This window comes from Gymnogyps californianus, chromosome 3 (genome assembly GCF_018139145.2).
Source record: "Gymnogyps californianus isolate 813 chromosome 3, ASM1813914v2, whole genome shotgun sequence".
NCBI classification, from domain to species: domain Eukaryota; kingdom Metazoa; phylum Chordata; class Aves; order Accipitriformes; family Cathartidae; genus Gymnogyps; species Gymnogyps californianus.
Genome location: NC_059473.1, coordinates 107,014,266 through 107,030,647, shown reverse-complemented (window position 1 = coordinate 107,030,647; position 16,382 = coordinate 107,014,266). Strand labels below are relative to the sequence as shown.

Genomic DNA, 16,382 nt, shown 5'->3' with positions numbered 1-16,382 from the left:
GCCAGACCATGCCGATTAGCTTCATGACCTGATACTGTTTATTTTAGCAGTACAAATATATTCATAATAACTACAACTACTACTACCTTTCCTACTATCTCTTTCTAACCTTGGATCATAGCCACAGGGCAAAGTCCAAACTCTGTTTGACATCTTTTGGCAGAGACCCATAAATACAGCTGGTTTAGACCTGGGAACTAATATCTTAGTCCTTTCATTTTCCAATTTTCTTTAGTTATATGCCCACAGAATTCATCATGTTCTGGAGATTCAGTTTCCAGTAAAACCAGTCAGTTTTATCAAAAACAGAATCTGAATGAAACCTATCCTGATTCAACCTCGTCCCTTTATGAAAGATTAAGTTGGACTCTAAAGGCAACGAAGAAAACTCACTGCAGGTGACAAAATAATGAAAATCTAAGGACCTGTTTAATTCTTCAGGAATGTCCATACTCAAAAGAAAAGATAAACTTGCAGCTATCACCAATTTTACTTCAAGGCAGCTCTTCAAGTGACCTTCAATCTCTTAAGCTTATCCTTTCTCTAAATTTTAAATCAATTGCATTAACAAGAGCTATTCAGGTTTGTACAAACATTATGTAACTGACATTAATAGGCTCCATTAATCTAGGGCAGATTAAGTCCTCTTCTGTTTTCAGTTATCATTGCCAAGTTTTATTTTATTCCTTTGTGATATATATATATATATATATATGAAAGAGATTCACGTTTCGGTTGCTTTTAAGGCAAATTTTGACAGGACATTTTAAAGTCTGAATTTTTCACATTTGCTCCTTTAATATTTTTATGTTGGCTAGTTTTATTTACTTTATCTGCCCAAATTCATTATAAACTTTACTTTTTCTCAGTTTTTGAGAGAGAACAATCCAATGTTTGCTGCTGTCAGTCCCACCTTAAATTTTCAACTCCTCAAATTAAGATCCAAATTGTATCTTCTCTTCTTTTCATATTTGGAACGGAAAAAGTGGGATAGATTTGTACTGCCTAACTTTAGGCACCTACTTTAGATGACACTCTAAGAGGCTACTCTTCTTAGAACCTCAGTATAATCAAGACATAAAAAGAGGCTCCTATAAAGGATGATTTAAAGCGTTGATATCAAGTTCCACATTTGAACAACTTTCTGGAACAGAATAATTTTCTGCACTGACTATCTAGGCAGTTTATGGAGACTAGCCCATTTATTTAGGAACTCAAATTAGGTAGTTATTGACAGGTTGTATGACTGTCCCCAAATTTTTTTTTTTTTAAATTGAGGAAGAATATGTCTTCTTTTTTTCAGCTAAACCCATTATGTGTGCCCAAACTGATATGAATAAACTTTGAATAGTTACTAAAGTACTTGTAGTAGAGAGTTCATCCAACAAAAGATATCCAAATTCAATACCTTTTCCCCTGGCATTCATAATCACCTGTCTTTCATATCAGTTGAATTAATAATTAAAAGCCATGGCAAAGAGAGTAATTAAATGCTCCCTCTTATACAGAATAGGTATTTACTTTGGTTTTGGGGATAACTTGATTATCTACTATACATAAAATTAAAGTCTGTAGTGGTTTTTGAGGTATATATTTTTTCAAAGTACTGACCCAAATATAAGAAAAGTTTCCTGTGTAAGAAAATGTCAATGGTTAAATATTTTTTATAACTTCTAGAAGAGTCTATAAATGTCCAAGTACATTCTACAAATAAGATGATGAAATGGTGACATATGAAAGAATATACAAGCTGTCAAACTAATAAATATTTATTTGATCCCGATATGAAGAATTTTTTGACTTGGTCTTTGACTTCTGTAATAAAATTCCACAATAAATTTCCGCAGTGAAACACTATAAGACACCTTCCCTAATTTTCACTTTTATAATCTACAAACCCAGCATTTTTGGAAACAGCAGGGATTGGGCTCTTTGTTCCTGACTCTGTCCCAGCCGAAACCAGGACAGTAATGATGCAATGCCAGATTGATGCAATGAAAGCACACGTAAGTGAAACTCATTAGTTTTATAATACAAGCTTCAAAGTACTTCCCAGAATTACAGAATTAGCCTGGAAAATGCTACTATTATATTTCACAAAGTAAATGAAAAAACTCTTTGCAATGCTACAAGAAGAAAGAATACTTCCCAATGCAGTAAATTCATCTGGGTCTTCAGGACATTTGGCTAGTTGGAGCAAAAGAATTATCTCATCAGGCTCCTGAGCTCCAAAAGTCCCAGACAAACAGTCATGGCAAAGGTAGTCTGCACAGCATGACACATGCAACACAGATTGGATTTGTAATACACTCCTTGGCTATCTGTGCACCATATGTGATGTAAATACAAAGTTAACTTGTCAGACTCACTGCTGCAATATTGCATGAAATATACACTATGCTTTCCAAGACCTGGTTGTGAGTTCCATTGTCCCCCTCATTTATTTCACGGCTCCATCTAATCCACTTTTTAGGTCTACAGTGGAGGATTCTACTCATTACTGTGGTGTAGTAAGAACCTGCTGTATTAAGGAGGACATTTCAGAACTTCAAACCATATAAAACTTGGTTTTAGAATTTTAAAACCAACTAAATGTGTGTATGTAAGCTCTATACATTTTGCAACTTAATGCAATGAAAAGAATTTAAAAAATCGGATAATATAACGGAAGTCTTACCTGGTCTGAGGGAGAACAGCATTTATTTGCCATTTTCATCTATGAAAGAGAGATGGAAGAATAGACAGAGTTATTAACATGCTGAAGAGTTTCTGTGATGCAATTAGCATTGACTTAGTTATTGAATACTGTATTAATACTTCAAAATTATATTTATAAGAAATTAAATCATTCAGTGCTTAAATACTAGATTTTCACTATTACACTAAATTTACAAAACCAAGGACTCAAAAGACAGGAAGCCTTTTATCAGAGTTTTCAGTAAATCCTTCATAAAGATTTGCATTTATGAATTTAACTTTGCCACTCTGAGTGAAAATATTATACTGTACTGTAGACACCTCACTTAGGTCTCAGTTACACAATTGCTTAAGCAGATCTATAAATGAGGAATGTGATTAAGTACTTGTGAAATGAAGGCCATAGAGTGTAAGACGTTTTTAAAGATGAAGGGAATATTGTTTAGGCTTTCCTTCTAGTTTACTCTTCAAGATAAAGTTACATATCTTTCTTTTTCCTCTTGTCATGGTTTAACCCCAGCCAGCAACTAAGCACCATGCAGCTGCTTCCCCCTCCCAGTGGGATGGGGAAGAGGAAAGGAAAAAAAAAAGTAAAACTCATGGGTTGAGATAAGAGCAGTTTAATAACGAAAGTAAACAAAAATATACTACTAACTAAGAATAATTAAAATATAATAATAATAATAGTAATGAAAAGGAAGAGAATAAAAATAAAAAAGAGAGAGAAATAAAACCCAAGAAAAGACAAGTGATGCACAATGCAATCGCTCACCACCTGCTGACTGATGCCCAAGTAGTGATCTGCCCCTCCCGGCCAACTCTCCCCCCAGTTTATATACTGACCATGATGTTCTAGGGTATGGAATATCCCTTTGGCTAGTTTGGGTTGTCCTGGCTATGCTTCCCTCCCAGCTTCTTGCACACCTGCTTGCTGGCAGAGCATGGGAAACTGAAAAGTCCTTAACTTAGGATAAGTACTACTTCGCAACAACTAAACCATCAGCGTGTTATCAACATTATTCTCACACTAAATCCAAAACACACCGTACCAGCTACTAGGAAGAAAATTAACTCTATCCCAGCCGAAACCAGGACACCTTTCTGTTCAGATAATGAAGAATGTTGTTGATTTTGGCTTTTCTTTGGCAGTCATAGTTTGCTTAGATGAGTGGTGGACAAACCCTGACAGATATTCCCTTCTTTAAAGTGAAACGCTTCTTCAAAGTGCAATATTAGTAAGTGCAGTAACGATAGGGAATCTAGACAGAAAAAGATTCGACTGGAAAGACAGACTCCCCTATATGCAAGGATATGAGCTGCAAGCTGTCCTACAGTTGATGAGTACTTCCAAAGGATCTTGCCATCAAAAAGCCTGTTTTATAACAAATGAAAGGCTTGTGATAGAAGACCAAAAGCTATAGCTATGCCCAGGGAAAACTACAATTGCCACAGGAAAAGAGCAGAAGAAATCCAGGACTATCACTTGCATCCTGGCCGCACCAGATTTGTAAGATCAAATCTATGGATAATCTTCAGAAGTAGAGCATGTCTGCAGTCATGTAGCTCAGTAAATATGGTGATGCCATTGCCTGTTGTGGTGGGTCGACTCTGGCCAGCAGCTGAGCACCCACACAGCCACTCACTCCCTTCCCCCTCCCAGCAGGAAGGGTGAGAGAATAGGAAGAGCAAAGCAAGAAAACTCGTGGGTCAAGATAAAGAGAGCTTAATAAGTGAAGGAAACAGGAAAAAAAAAGAAGTGATATAAAGGCAGTCACTCACTACCTCCCACAAGCAGACTGATACCCAACCAGCCTCCAAGCAACAGCCACCTTGGAAGACAGAACCCCACCTTCTTTGTCCACTACATCACTTCTATTGCTGAGCGCAACTTATATGGTATGGAATATCTCTTTGGCCAATTTGGGTCAGCTGTGCCCCTCCCCAATTCCTTGCCCATCCCTCGCTGGGGGGAGCGGGGTGTGTCAGAGTGAGAAAAAGTCAAAGCCTTGACGCTGTGCAAGCACTGTTCAGCAACAGTCAAAACACTGGTGTGTTATTAACACTGTTTTAGCTACAAATACAAAACACAGCACCATATGGCTGCTAAGAAGAAAGTTACCTCCATCCCAGCCAGACCCAGTACACCTGTAAGAGGCCAACAGGCTTTGTGTTATGCTAATGACACAGGCCTCAGGATGTGTCAGGGTTTGTCTGGACTTGTCTTGGACTGTCTGGAGCTGTATTACAGCTTGTTTAGCCATAACATAAACATCTAATGACCATGAGACTATTGCCTACTTGGTTTTAGCGATGTACAGCTGTGGGATGTAATGATATATACATAAATAAAAGCTACAGGTACATATATATATATAAAGTGTATATATATACACACACATTTGTAGCTAATAGATGGCAATAACAAGTCATTATTCTGCATAGAGTGAATTATCTATGACAGTAAACAAAATGACCCTAGGACAAAATGCAACGTGGAGGAGTACAAGATGACAGCAGGAGCCTTGACTGTATGGACACAGGGTGCTACCAAGGCTCAGGGCTGTAGGAACTCACCAGTCAGTCCTAACCCATCACGGGCCGTTGGGGCTCTGTCTGCCCCATACACTCACTTTTGCAGCCCATTTGAATTGAATTGTGTGGTCAAACAGTGCAGGTGTGCTGGTGGGTCAGACAGCTGGGAGTGACTGAGGCTCTGGGGATGAGGTGGCCAGACCTGCTCAGAGCCTGGGGCATCTGCCAGGCCCGGCTGTTACCTTGGGTAGAGTGCTGGGAGAGCCTGCCAGCCCCTTGGAGGGGCCCTGCCATGCTCCCCACCACCTCCCTGCCACCCCAGAGGAGGAATGGGGAACACCACAACAGAGGCAGGTCACAGCCTGCAGGCACTGGCAGCTGCACCATAGCACAGACGAGGACCGATGATGAGGACGGAGCTGACATGCAGCTGCCAAGTGGAGGGGGGGCCCCCAGCAGGGTTCATCGCAGCTCTCGCCCACAGCTCTGCCTGCAGCAGCCTGACCCCAGGCTGCACGGCTGCACCGTGCCAGAGGTGGCCTGGAGCACTTTGGGAGGGGGAAGAGGTGGCAGAGCTTCTTGGTGCTTTCGGGGCCCCGACAGTAACAAATCAGTGGGAACTCAAGAACCCCACTCTGTAACTTGGATAAAACAAATTGGTGGCATGCCCAGTGTTGCAGAAGGAAGCAGACCTCACCAGTCTGATTTGGTAATAGGCTTAATCCTGAGCAGTTGTGCAGATCGTAATGAAAAGGCACCTGGAATACTTTAACGTCAGTAGGAATGCTGTCACACCCTGCCCATATTCAGCTCCAGCCTTTCTCCAGTGCTTCAGACACAAATACACACACAAAGTAACTATACAGAAGCCATGTTATACACACCGAAAATATTATTTCCTTGCAGGTGGCCAGAGACATGCTGAATAATAAGATTACTATAGCATAAACCAGTGCAAATAAACAGGGCTAGCAGGGATCCTGCCTCCTTTCACCCTCCTTTTTGGTTCGGTCAAACTACTTAAGCTCCCTATACGATAGGAAGACATTTTGTTATCCTACTTTTTATTTTATTGTGTTCAGATGTGCCTGGAAAAATGTGTGTGAGACTGGTCATGCAGGTTTTCTGCAGAATGAGGGTACAGTATTGTGAAGAGCATCCTCACAGCCAGTCCAGCTTCCCATTGGTAAGGGCAATAGGGAAGCATTCTTCCCACTTTGGACTCCATAGCCACTCACTGCACAGCCTCAGCTCATTCCCTATTCAAAGCAGGGACAGCTGCAGCCCTGATGTAACTGTGAAGAGAGGAAAGATCTCCTTCTGCATCACATTACGTCCCTATGTCATGGGGCTGAGGAGAGAGAACTATGCACTCTCCACTTTACCTGGCACCATATGTTCTCTACATGCCTCCACAGCTGGTGCAGAGAGACAGGAATACAAATGGGATACGCTACACCTTGCTGGCAGCGCATAAGCTTTCAGCACTGCAGTACAGTAAGGGGAGTTGGAGACAGCAGGGGAACTAAAACCCAAACCCTGGCTCTGCAAAGACTGCAGGCAACTTTGAAAAGGAACTATTAAGCAACTGTAATTGCTATACTCTGTTCTAAATGAATACATATGGGGCAGGAACAGAATGGGGATGAAATGATTCAGAAACATACACCTAAATCTAAATACCTCCCAGGCTGGGATTTATCTTACTTAACTTTGGCAAGCCAAAAAAGGAAAGAGTTATACATCTAATATACCTATATTCTCTTTCCAGACAGCAGAGAGAGAGAAGGATCTTGACAGGCACCTGTTTTTTTTTCCTGGCTATAAGAGGATCCTGTGTGACTGCTTGTTGCTTGGCTAAATTTAGGTGATGTGATTCCTACCCTTACTGACTTTTTTTTACAACCTCAATGGTTTGAACTGTGGTACTTTCAAATGGAAATTTTTGAGTTTAAAAACAAAAAAAAAGCATCAGCAAAGAAATATTATCATGTGTTTTCACCTTGGGAATAGAATTGTTTGTATAATCATTGAGGCAGTCATATTTGTATACTGCTTCCTATACACAAGGATTTTGTTTCCATCTACATGTACCCCACATTCTGCTGTGTAAAGAAAGCAAGACCTTCTCAATCTTCTTTCTTTTTTTATATGCATGTTCAAAGCTCATATTTCATAAGTCTCTCCCTATTCAAACACAAATTTCACTCCACTGCGATACGGAGTATCACTTAGATATATGTGTATGTAAAGGCGCAAAAGAAAAGGTTTATACACTATGACATATACAATTAAAAAAGTTGTCAAAGGCATAAATATGATCCGGACTAATAACCCTGTTTTGAAGCCAAATTTTAAGTTTCTGCCATCCTCCAATGAAACTGCTGGAATGATTTATAAAAATCATAAATAATGTTTAAATTGGAACAACTGCATCTTAACTCGTTCTCTTACTTGCTTATGAACTACTCATTTATTTGTGAGTATTTTTTTTAAAGATAACACCATTAGAAAATACTAGGGGAAAAAAAAAACACCTTGAGAAAGTTATAAATATAAGAAACAAGTCTCTATCATGTAAATGAACTGGCAGCATTACCTTTAGGTGCTTCTACTGATTATGACTACATTAATGTTCAGTGTTATGTTTCAAAGAAAATAATTAAGATCCATGAGAAAAGCTGTACATATTTAATAGCTGGCTATCTGAACGGTGCAAAACAGAGAGAGAAACATAAATTATTCCAAAGAACTCTCTCCTAAAAAACCATCTCCAGCACAGCATTGCCACTTCAGCCTACAAAGAACCCTCTAGCTGAACAAATTAAGAACAGAAGCAGTGAGAAGCACATGCAGATCAACTTGTTTCCTGTGCTTGTTTCATCATGGCAGCTTCATTGCCAGTTTCTGTTCCCTTTCTCCCCTCAGTTTCTTCAACTGTACCTCCTTCTGTGAGAAAAGAGGTGTACGAAGAAATAAATGTGAGGTGCTGATTCATCTCTGTCTATTTCTGCCAAATGTAAATGTGAAGAGCTTTGAGAACATTGAGAAGATTGGGGATTAAATCACAAAGGAAGATGATAGGGAAGTTTCATGCTGGTAGAAAAGTATGTGAAAAACAAGAATATGAACAGAGTGATGAATAATTTGGGGCAAGGGTCCTTAGAAAACAAAGTAATCCATACTGCTTGTAAAGCTGACTGTTACTAGGAGGTTTTCTGAGCTAAGCATACAAGGCATATATCAGTAAGGAGGGCTGAAAAGATACCCTTACATCTTTTCTCCATGTTGGAGTATTCCCCTTGCTCCTCTGTCTTATAAGAACTAACTCTCTCCAGCCTAGTACCAGAATCATTATTTCTCATCTACTAAGTAACACTTTCTAGATATGCTAACATCCAGGGGTAGCATCCTTATGCAGTGACGACTTCTCACATCTTCACTATCGAAAGATGTCTCCTTCTTTACTGATCCCCATACTCATCCTTTCCTGATCCCCAGAGAGCTTGCTTTTGCATAGAAGGTAGACGTTTCAGTGCTTCAAAAGAGTGGTCTGACATTAGCAGAAGTGTCACACTGTGGCAGAGCTATTTTTGTACTGCCTACATTAGGATTGTCTTCCGGCATCAGCAAGAGATCTGACAAAGAGCTGCCAGTTGCTGAACGAGACTGTATTAGGGTAAAATAGCAAAATAAAGTATATTAGGGTAAAGTGATACATGAAAGATAGGGTGCACTGTAAGAAAACAATTACTCCGTATCAGGAGCTCTTTAAGAACTAAAATTCTAAGAGAAATGATTCAAAATGGTATGCAAACGTGTACGACAAAGGATGGATATAAGAGTAGCACGAATAGGCACAGACGAAGTAAGAATAACTAAGGTGCAGGAAGAGTTGCTAAAGTCAAGAAACAAGTATCAGCACAAACAAAATCTAAAATGTGGAAGTAAAAAGTGAACACTGGAAAGTATTGCTTAAATACTTTATAATAGGTCAGGTAAGAATGCTGACATTCTTTATGCCAACAGTATCAGCAAGAAGGTCCACTGTGACAACATATCTAGCAATTAATTTATGTACAGAGATGATGGCATAGGACAGAATAGGAAATGAATAGTTTAAATATTTGGAGAAGCAATTGAACTTAGAGTCAGCAAGGACTCATGAAAATAACCCATAAGTAGATAAGGGATTATCTGAAATAATCTCTGAACCAGTAGTGATTATCTCCAGGTACTCCAGGAGAATGGGGGAGACACTACAGAAGTGGAGAAGTGCAGAAACAGGAAAAAACTCTGAGGAATTACAGATCCATTCCCTAACATCCCCATACTTTCAGAAGTATGATAAGAAAAGAATCATTTTGTGAAATGATAGTATTAAGGTAATAAAAAGCACTCAAAATGGATTTTCAAGAAGCCTAATCCAAAGGCCTTGCCCTAAGCACTGTGGATGTCAAATAATCTGTGTCCTCTGGCTGCCCAGAGGCAGGGAGCGCTCTCCAGCCTTCTTTTGCTGTACACTTTAGTTACACTCCAGCCTCAGTCCTGGTCTTAAAAAATGGTTTGCAATAAAAGAGATTCTCACTGACTATTACATCTCCTGTTCTGATGATCAGTAATTAAAATAATGCTCAGGCCAGACCTTTCCAGTTGTACCACAGGCTGCACACCTGACAAAACCTGTAAAGCACTAAGTCCAAGCAAAAAGTTTACTCGCTTCTCATATGATCTGTATAGAGTTTACTCTGTATCTCACCAAGAACACAAACCATGTGAATTTATCATGGCTGTTGTTTCTCGGATCCCTCCCTGGAACAGCCATGTATATGAACACCGGATGGACTACTTTGTTTACAGAATTCACTATTGTGATAGATAACGGAGAAGACCAATGCAAGTACTCAGTATATAATAAAATATTGCTGCAGACAGGTCACAACACAGTGAAGATGCTATGTCAGGACACATGCTACTGCACACAATGCATTTGAAAAAAACAGACTAGAACCCTAGGACTAATAAAACCTGCTTGCATTTATAGCCACTTTTTATTGTCTTATTCACCTATATCCTTGGAGTGTCTTTTATTCAGTGGATTTCTTTAGAAAGCAAAAGAATTGGGCTTAGTAACTATGAACTGGAATTGCTCGAAAAATATTACCATACACTTCTTTTTGCTATTCACACAGAAGAAATTACGAAATTTCATGAATAATTTACATCGCTTTCTTAGAATTATCAAATAGTAATACCCTGTAAATGATGTAAATCACCAAATAGAGAATATTTATAAAGAATGCATCTTAAGCAAAAATGTTTAATTTTGTCAAAGACATTGCTTAAGCAATTGAATATTTAAAAAGAATTAACGTAATAAACAAACTATTTTGATCAAATGTGATTCTAAGTAACTTTTGAAGACCAGAAAAATAAATTCATTTTGTAATGTGTTTTGATGAAAGATTTATGTTGAAATCCAATACAAATTCTACACAATATAATCTGGAGAACTAAGCAACAATTAACCTAGAGTACAAAGCATAAATTAAAGACATGCTACTAAATCATAATTTACAAAAGAAGTTACAGCCTGAACACATCTAAAGAAAAAAAGATTAAAAACCTGCACAGGCAATTCTTCCAGGGACAGCTGTGCTCTTATGTTTTCATCATCGATTTCTACCATTTCAAAAAGACTGAAATATATTTTCAATATTGTACGTTATCGAGTTCCCTATTTAACTTCATGATTCATTCCAGAATCTTCAATAGTTTTCAGTTGTTCTTTCTTGGAATAATAATGTGCTGTCCAAATAATAATTTGCTGTTTCTCCAGGGATTATTTAATATTTCTGCTTGCAATAGCAAATGTGACTTACAAATTTACAGGAATAACTTAAAACAGCATAAGCACCTTTATACTTCTAGGGAGAAAGATGGAATAATATGACCTTAAACAAATCAACTCCTAGACAACTTAGAGAGGTAAAAATACTGTCTCCCAATAAGCTTCTGTAAGTCACACTTCACTAGCTACAGAATTTCCACACACCTACTTCAAAATCAACAAATACTAATTTCAAGCACTTTTAATTACAAAAATGTAAAAATGAAATATTTGGTGATATCTAAAGCTCTGTAAAATGACCAGAAAGGATAAATATTTTGCTTTAAAAAGTCTTTAAAATAATAAATGCAATCTCATTTTCTACTACTCTCTGTTCTATAATAACGCTACAAATCTTGAAAACTTCTTGATACTTTTGATTGACCAGAAAACCTCTCCCTGCTCTTTCCTTTCTCCTTTTCCTCCCCATACACATGCGTTTTATATATTGTATCTTAAATGTGAATTATTTTCTACCCTTGGAAAATTAGAAATAATTTTACAATAGCATAGACAAGAAAATATGCAGAAAGTAACATACATTTTGAAGTGTCAAATCACTGATGTTAGTTGATATTGCTCTCAGCCAGTCAGCACTCTCCTGGGCTGTATAAAACTGAAGTATCCCAGTACTAACTCCATCGAGTGCCAGCACTTCAAATGCATTAGATCTGCAGCAAGAAGAAATATATCCGTAAAGGAAGATACGTCAATTTTCTGAAACTGCCCAATATTTCTCGGTGTTCCGGTGATTTTTACACCTTTTGACAAGTTTTGAGTCTTAACTTTACAAATCAAAAGAAAGGCAACAAAAAGAAGGATAATAATGGGCAGTACCAGGAGCAACACATACAATAAGTACTTTCTCTGTACCAGCATACATATGTGCTGAGCATTTACTTCCCTTGAGCATACATACTATGTTCTTAATTACTGAACTTAAGGTAGTGTATTCAGGAAGTATGCATTAGCTCTTTTTGAACAAACGTAAAAATTTTTTAAAGCAAAATGACTATTTTCTTTATTGCATTTTGGTTTCATTTCCTAGGAACGTATTAAGTTGCAAAGAACTGCCTTCCCTAGCTTTAATTTCTTGGATTCCTATACTTTTCTACATAACATTCTAAGCAATGCTTCCTTTAAGCTCTTCTATGACATAGGAATTCGAAAAATGTACTTAGAAGTTTCTTTAAATAATTTTTGAATGTAGGGCCCTTTCTCAAACCAGCATTGACACATGCTAATGTTCAATTGCATTTTATTCATATTTTATGCATCTTTTCCATGTTTATAGCAACTTCATTCTGCAAATGCCAATGCTTTCCTTACTACCTGCAGTAAGTTAGGCACTGTGTATGTCCCTCTGAAATCCCCCACATTTGGATGCTGGTGGGATATGCTTTTTTAATTATGAGATTTTTCAATAGGAACAACAAAAGTTCATTAAGTAGTGGCATGGAAGTACAGTGGTCTAAATTTAAAATATGTGACATGCAACAGTTTCAGCAACTAAACTTCAGAAAGCTACATAGTTTATTTAAGTGCTCACAAGTGTGATGGGAATTAGATTTTAGTCAGGTACTATTGTGAAAGGCAATTATAATTATTTGAATGATTGTGCATGTGTTTGTTTTGTATATAATATGGAGAATATCACTGCTACCTTCTACATTTACAAATTAGATATCTATACTTACATGCTATATTGCTTTCTTTTTGGTACTAACCTAGAAGAAAGCAAACTACTGAATCAAGAATACTGCTCTATGAATTTTCTGGGATTCTCTGATCTAAGGTGAAATCCTCTACTGCTTAATTTATGATATATGTCAACATGAGCATTCAAAATGACACACAGAGGTTAATAGGCAGTTATTCATTGTCGTGGTTTAACGTGGTTTAACCTGGCCGAAACCAGAATATTCATTCATGACTTACTGAAAAAGTTATTAACCTAACATTTGTCATTTGTAGGGAGTTTGATGGTGAACATGAATACTGAACTCCATATACTTGCTAAAAACGGTCATACAAAATACCCATCACACACAATATTAACAAGACAGTGTATCCTAATATATATACATTAACTGATATGCTTTACTGTTAAAAGAGTCGTAAAGCGTTATACTTGCCGTTTGCAAAAATAACATTCTTGGTCTGAAGACTTAAATATATATTGGCTGATTCCCTTGTTTTCCTTTCATGATTGAATTATCATGGTAACTACTAAAACCTGATAGCAATGGCGTAATTCTGTGTCACTTTCATTTCAGTAAATGTTTCTTCAGAAAGAAAGAAGAGGACAAAACAAATCCTTTTATTGTCTTCAAGTAACCTGAGTGAAATAATCACCTCTCAAGCATACTGTTCCTTTTACCTAAGGCTCTGACAAAGATCCCAACAGTGCTGTAATGGAATGACTTATGGTATGATCTCTTGAACGTCCCACTGAGACAGTGAAGATCTGTCATTCCTTATGTATTGATACACAGTGGAGCATGGAAACAGACTTAATTTGGTGCTGTGAAGAGAAGCCATTCACAATGCCTAACTTAGACGTCAAATTCAAATATCAAAGCTAAGATGCTAGAATCCTTACACAGACAGAAAGGACAATCCAGAGCATTTAACAGAGCCAAGAAACAGTACATGCTCTCCACTGAATCCACAGGGTGCCTAGACACTAACTCAGCTTCAGTAGATGCATAAAGGCATGCAGTGTGAATGCCTTATCCAAGGGGCACAAAGTTATACAAGTGGCTGATGAAAGATCACAGAAGGGAACTCCTCAGCTAGCAACTAATGCAACCAACACAGGCAATCAAGATTAAAAAATAACAAGTTTTATTATAAAAATTAACCAATCTTTTATCATTTGAAATATGGTGCTGGCAATAGTGCAGATTACACTAGAACTGCTGTTGTCCTTTACCTTATTAAAATATGGTGATCAGTTATAAAAGACAGTTAACAAGATTCAAACAAATGCATCTAGAGGTCTGAACGCTTCACTGACAGGATATTTGCACAGAATCAAAAAGGCTGTGAAAGATCCTGCAAGTCCTCTAGTCCAGCCTCCTCGCTAACTGGTTTAAAATACAAATCTCTTTTCCACAGGAAGTCCAAAACTGGACACAGAATTTTAGATGCAGGTATTTCAGATGTGGCCTCAGGAATGCAAAGTAGAGGAGAATAATCACTTCCCTTGACCTGCTGACTACGTTATTGCTAATGCAGCCCCACGTGTGGGGCTTCATCACTGAACTTGCATACAGCTGACTCATACTCAATGTGGTGTCCGCCAAGATCCCCAAGCCCTTGCTGCAGAGCTGTTCCCTCGCCCCTGCAGACTGACACCAGGACATCCTTCCCCAGGAGCTCTGTCTGGTTCAAGGCTTCTGATGTGCCAGAGGTGGTCACGCTGCCTGGCACAGGGGACTGAGACCTTTGGGGACCACTGTCCCCCCTGTGCTGACTCAGGCAGAAAGCTAGTTTTACCAGAAAGCAGTTCAGTGCATTAAATGAAATAGGAAAAGAAAGAGCCAGGGTTTTTCAAAGTTTACAGATACCAGCCACAAAGTCTGTGCTAGTAATACATTGATTTTGCTCTCAACCTTACTGTGTTGGGTTTGTGTAGCAGGGGAGGGGCTACAGGGGTGGCTCCTGTGAGAAGCTGCTAGAAGCTTCCCTGGCTCCAAGTCAGAGAAAAAGGGGAAAAGGACCACTGAAAAACCTGCAGTGAAGAGAGGAGTGGGATGTGAGAGAAACAACCATGCAGACACCGAGGTCAGTGAAGGAGAGGGAGGAGGTGCGCTGGCGCAGAGATTCCCCTGCAGCCCGTGGTGAGATGGCAGGCTGTCCCCCTGCAGCCCATGGAGGTTAACGGCAGAGCAGAGATTCCCCTGCAGCCCGTGGAGGACCCCACACCAGAGCTGGTGGCTGGGCCTTGAGAAGGCCGTGACTCCATGGGAAAGTCCACGCTGGAGCAGTTCATGGAGGACTGCAGCCCGTGGGAAGGACTTGAGTTGGAGAAGTTCATGGAGGGCTGACCCCTGTGGGAGGGACCCCACGCTGGAGCAGGGGAAGAGTGTGAGGAGTCCTCCCCCTGAGGAGGAAGGAGCGGCAGAAACAGCGTGTGATGAACTGACCGCAACCCCCATTCCTGTCCCCCTGTGCTGCTGTGGGGGGAGGAGGTAGAGGAATCGGGAGCAGAGCTGAGCCTGGAAAGAAGGGAGGGGAAGGGGGAAGGTGAGTTTTTAAGATATGGTGCTATTTCTCATTATCCTACTCTGATTTGATTGGTAAAAAATTAAATTGATTTCTTTTTCCCCAAGTCGAGTCTGTTTTGCCTGTGACCATAACTGGTGAGTGATCCCTCCCTGTCCTGATCTTGACTCACGAGCTTTTTTGCTGTATTTTCTCCTCCCCATCCCACCGAGGGGGGAGGAGTGAGCAAGCGGCCGCGTGGTGCTTTGCTGCCGGCTGGGCCTAAACCACGACACTTACTCAACTTTACTGTGATTATTTCTTGCCTTCAGTTACAATAGTTTCCCTCTACAGATCCCATAATATATTGTTACATGTATCACACTGTGGTCTGAAAAGCATAGTGTATATAAGGCTACAAGTAAAAACAAATATCCAAATTAAAAATAAAAGCTTAATAAAATGAATGCTGAGGTTTTTGTTTTAAGTGAAACAACTGATGCAAGCACCAAGACAGCACTGGAATTCAGGAGAAACTAAATTCTAGAGGCTTAAATACCATGCCTTTCTCCGTTTCCTCAAAACAAAGAAAAGAAAAAATTGAAGAGGCACAACTAAGCACCTATTCCTGTTAGCTGACAAGGATGAGCTTTCCATTTATACCAAATAGTAAGTTGGAGATGTCTCAAGGTGCTATGAAGTCATCTTGTCACCACAAAATAAGATGACTTGTCTTGTTTTTTTTTTTTTCCCTGAGGCTGCAAGCCCATTTTAAAACACAGTAAGAGGAAATTCCCATCTCTTCTACTACTGCTATGACTGTACTGACTATTGCAACTAGAACCAGAAATGAATGTTTGCTTTTCCTAAATTCTAGAAATTTGGGCTGAATTACCCTCACATTTCTTATTATTTTCACATTTGTCTCCCAGTCTGTAACTTTGTTTCCTGCAAGCATTTCCACTAAGGAGTATGAGGCACTGTTTTCTATACTCAGCCTCTTTCTATCTCACTTTCACGGTGAAATGATGAATGGACCTGCATTCCTGGTCTC

The 16,382-nt window shown here is 39.1% G+C and overlaps 1 protein-coding gene across 1 annotated transcript in view; it reads right to left on the bottom strand.

Moving 5' to 3' along the window:
• Positions 1–16,382, bottom strand: part of SNTG2 (syntrophin gamma 2) — a 303,349-nt gene that overhangs the window by 56,722 nt on the left and 230,245 nt on the right. The window contains exons 10-11 of the mRNA XM_050894130.1: positions 11,661–11,790; positions 2,678–2,716 (exon numbers count right to left, since the gene is read on the bottom strand). Of these exons, the coding sequence (XP_050750087.1) occupies positions 2,678–2,716; positions 11,661–11,790 (169 nt within the window). The remainder of the gene's footprint in view (positions 1–2,677; positions 2,717–11,660; positions 11,791–16,382) is intronic.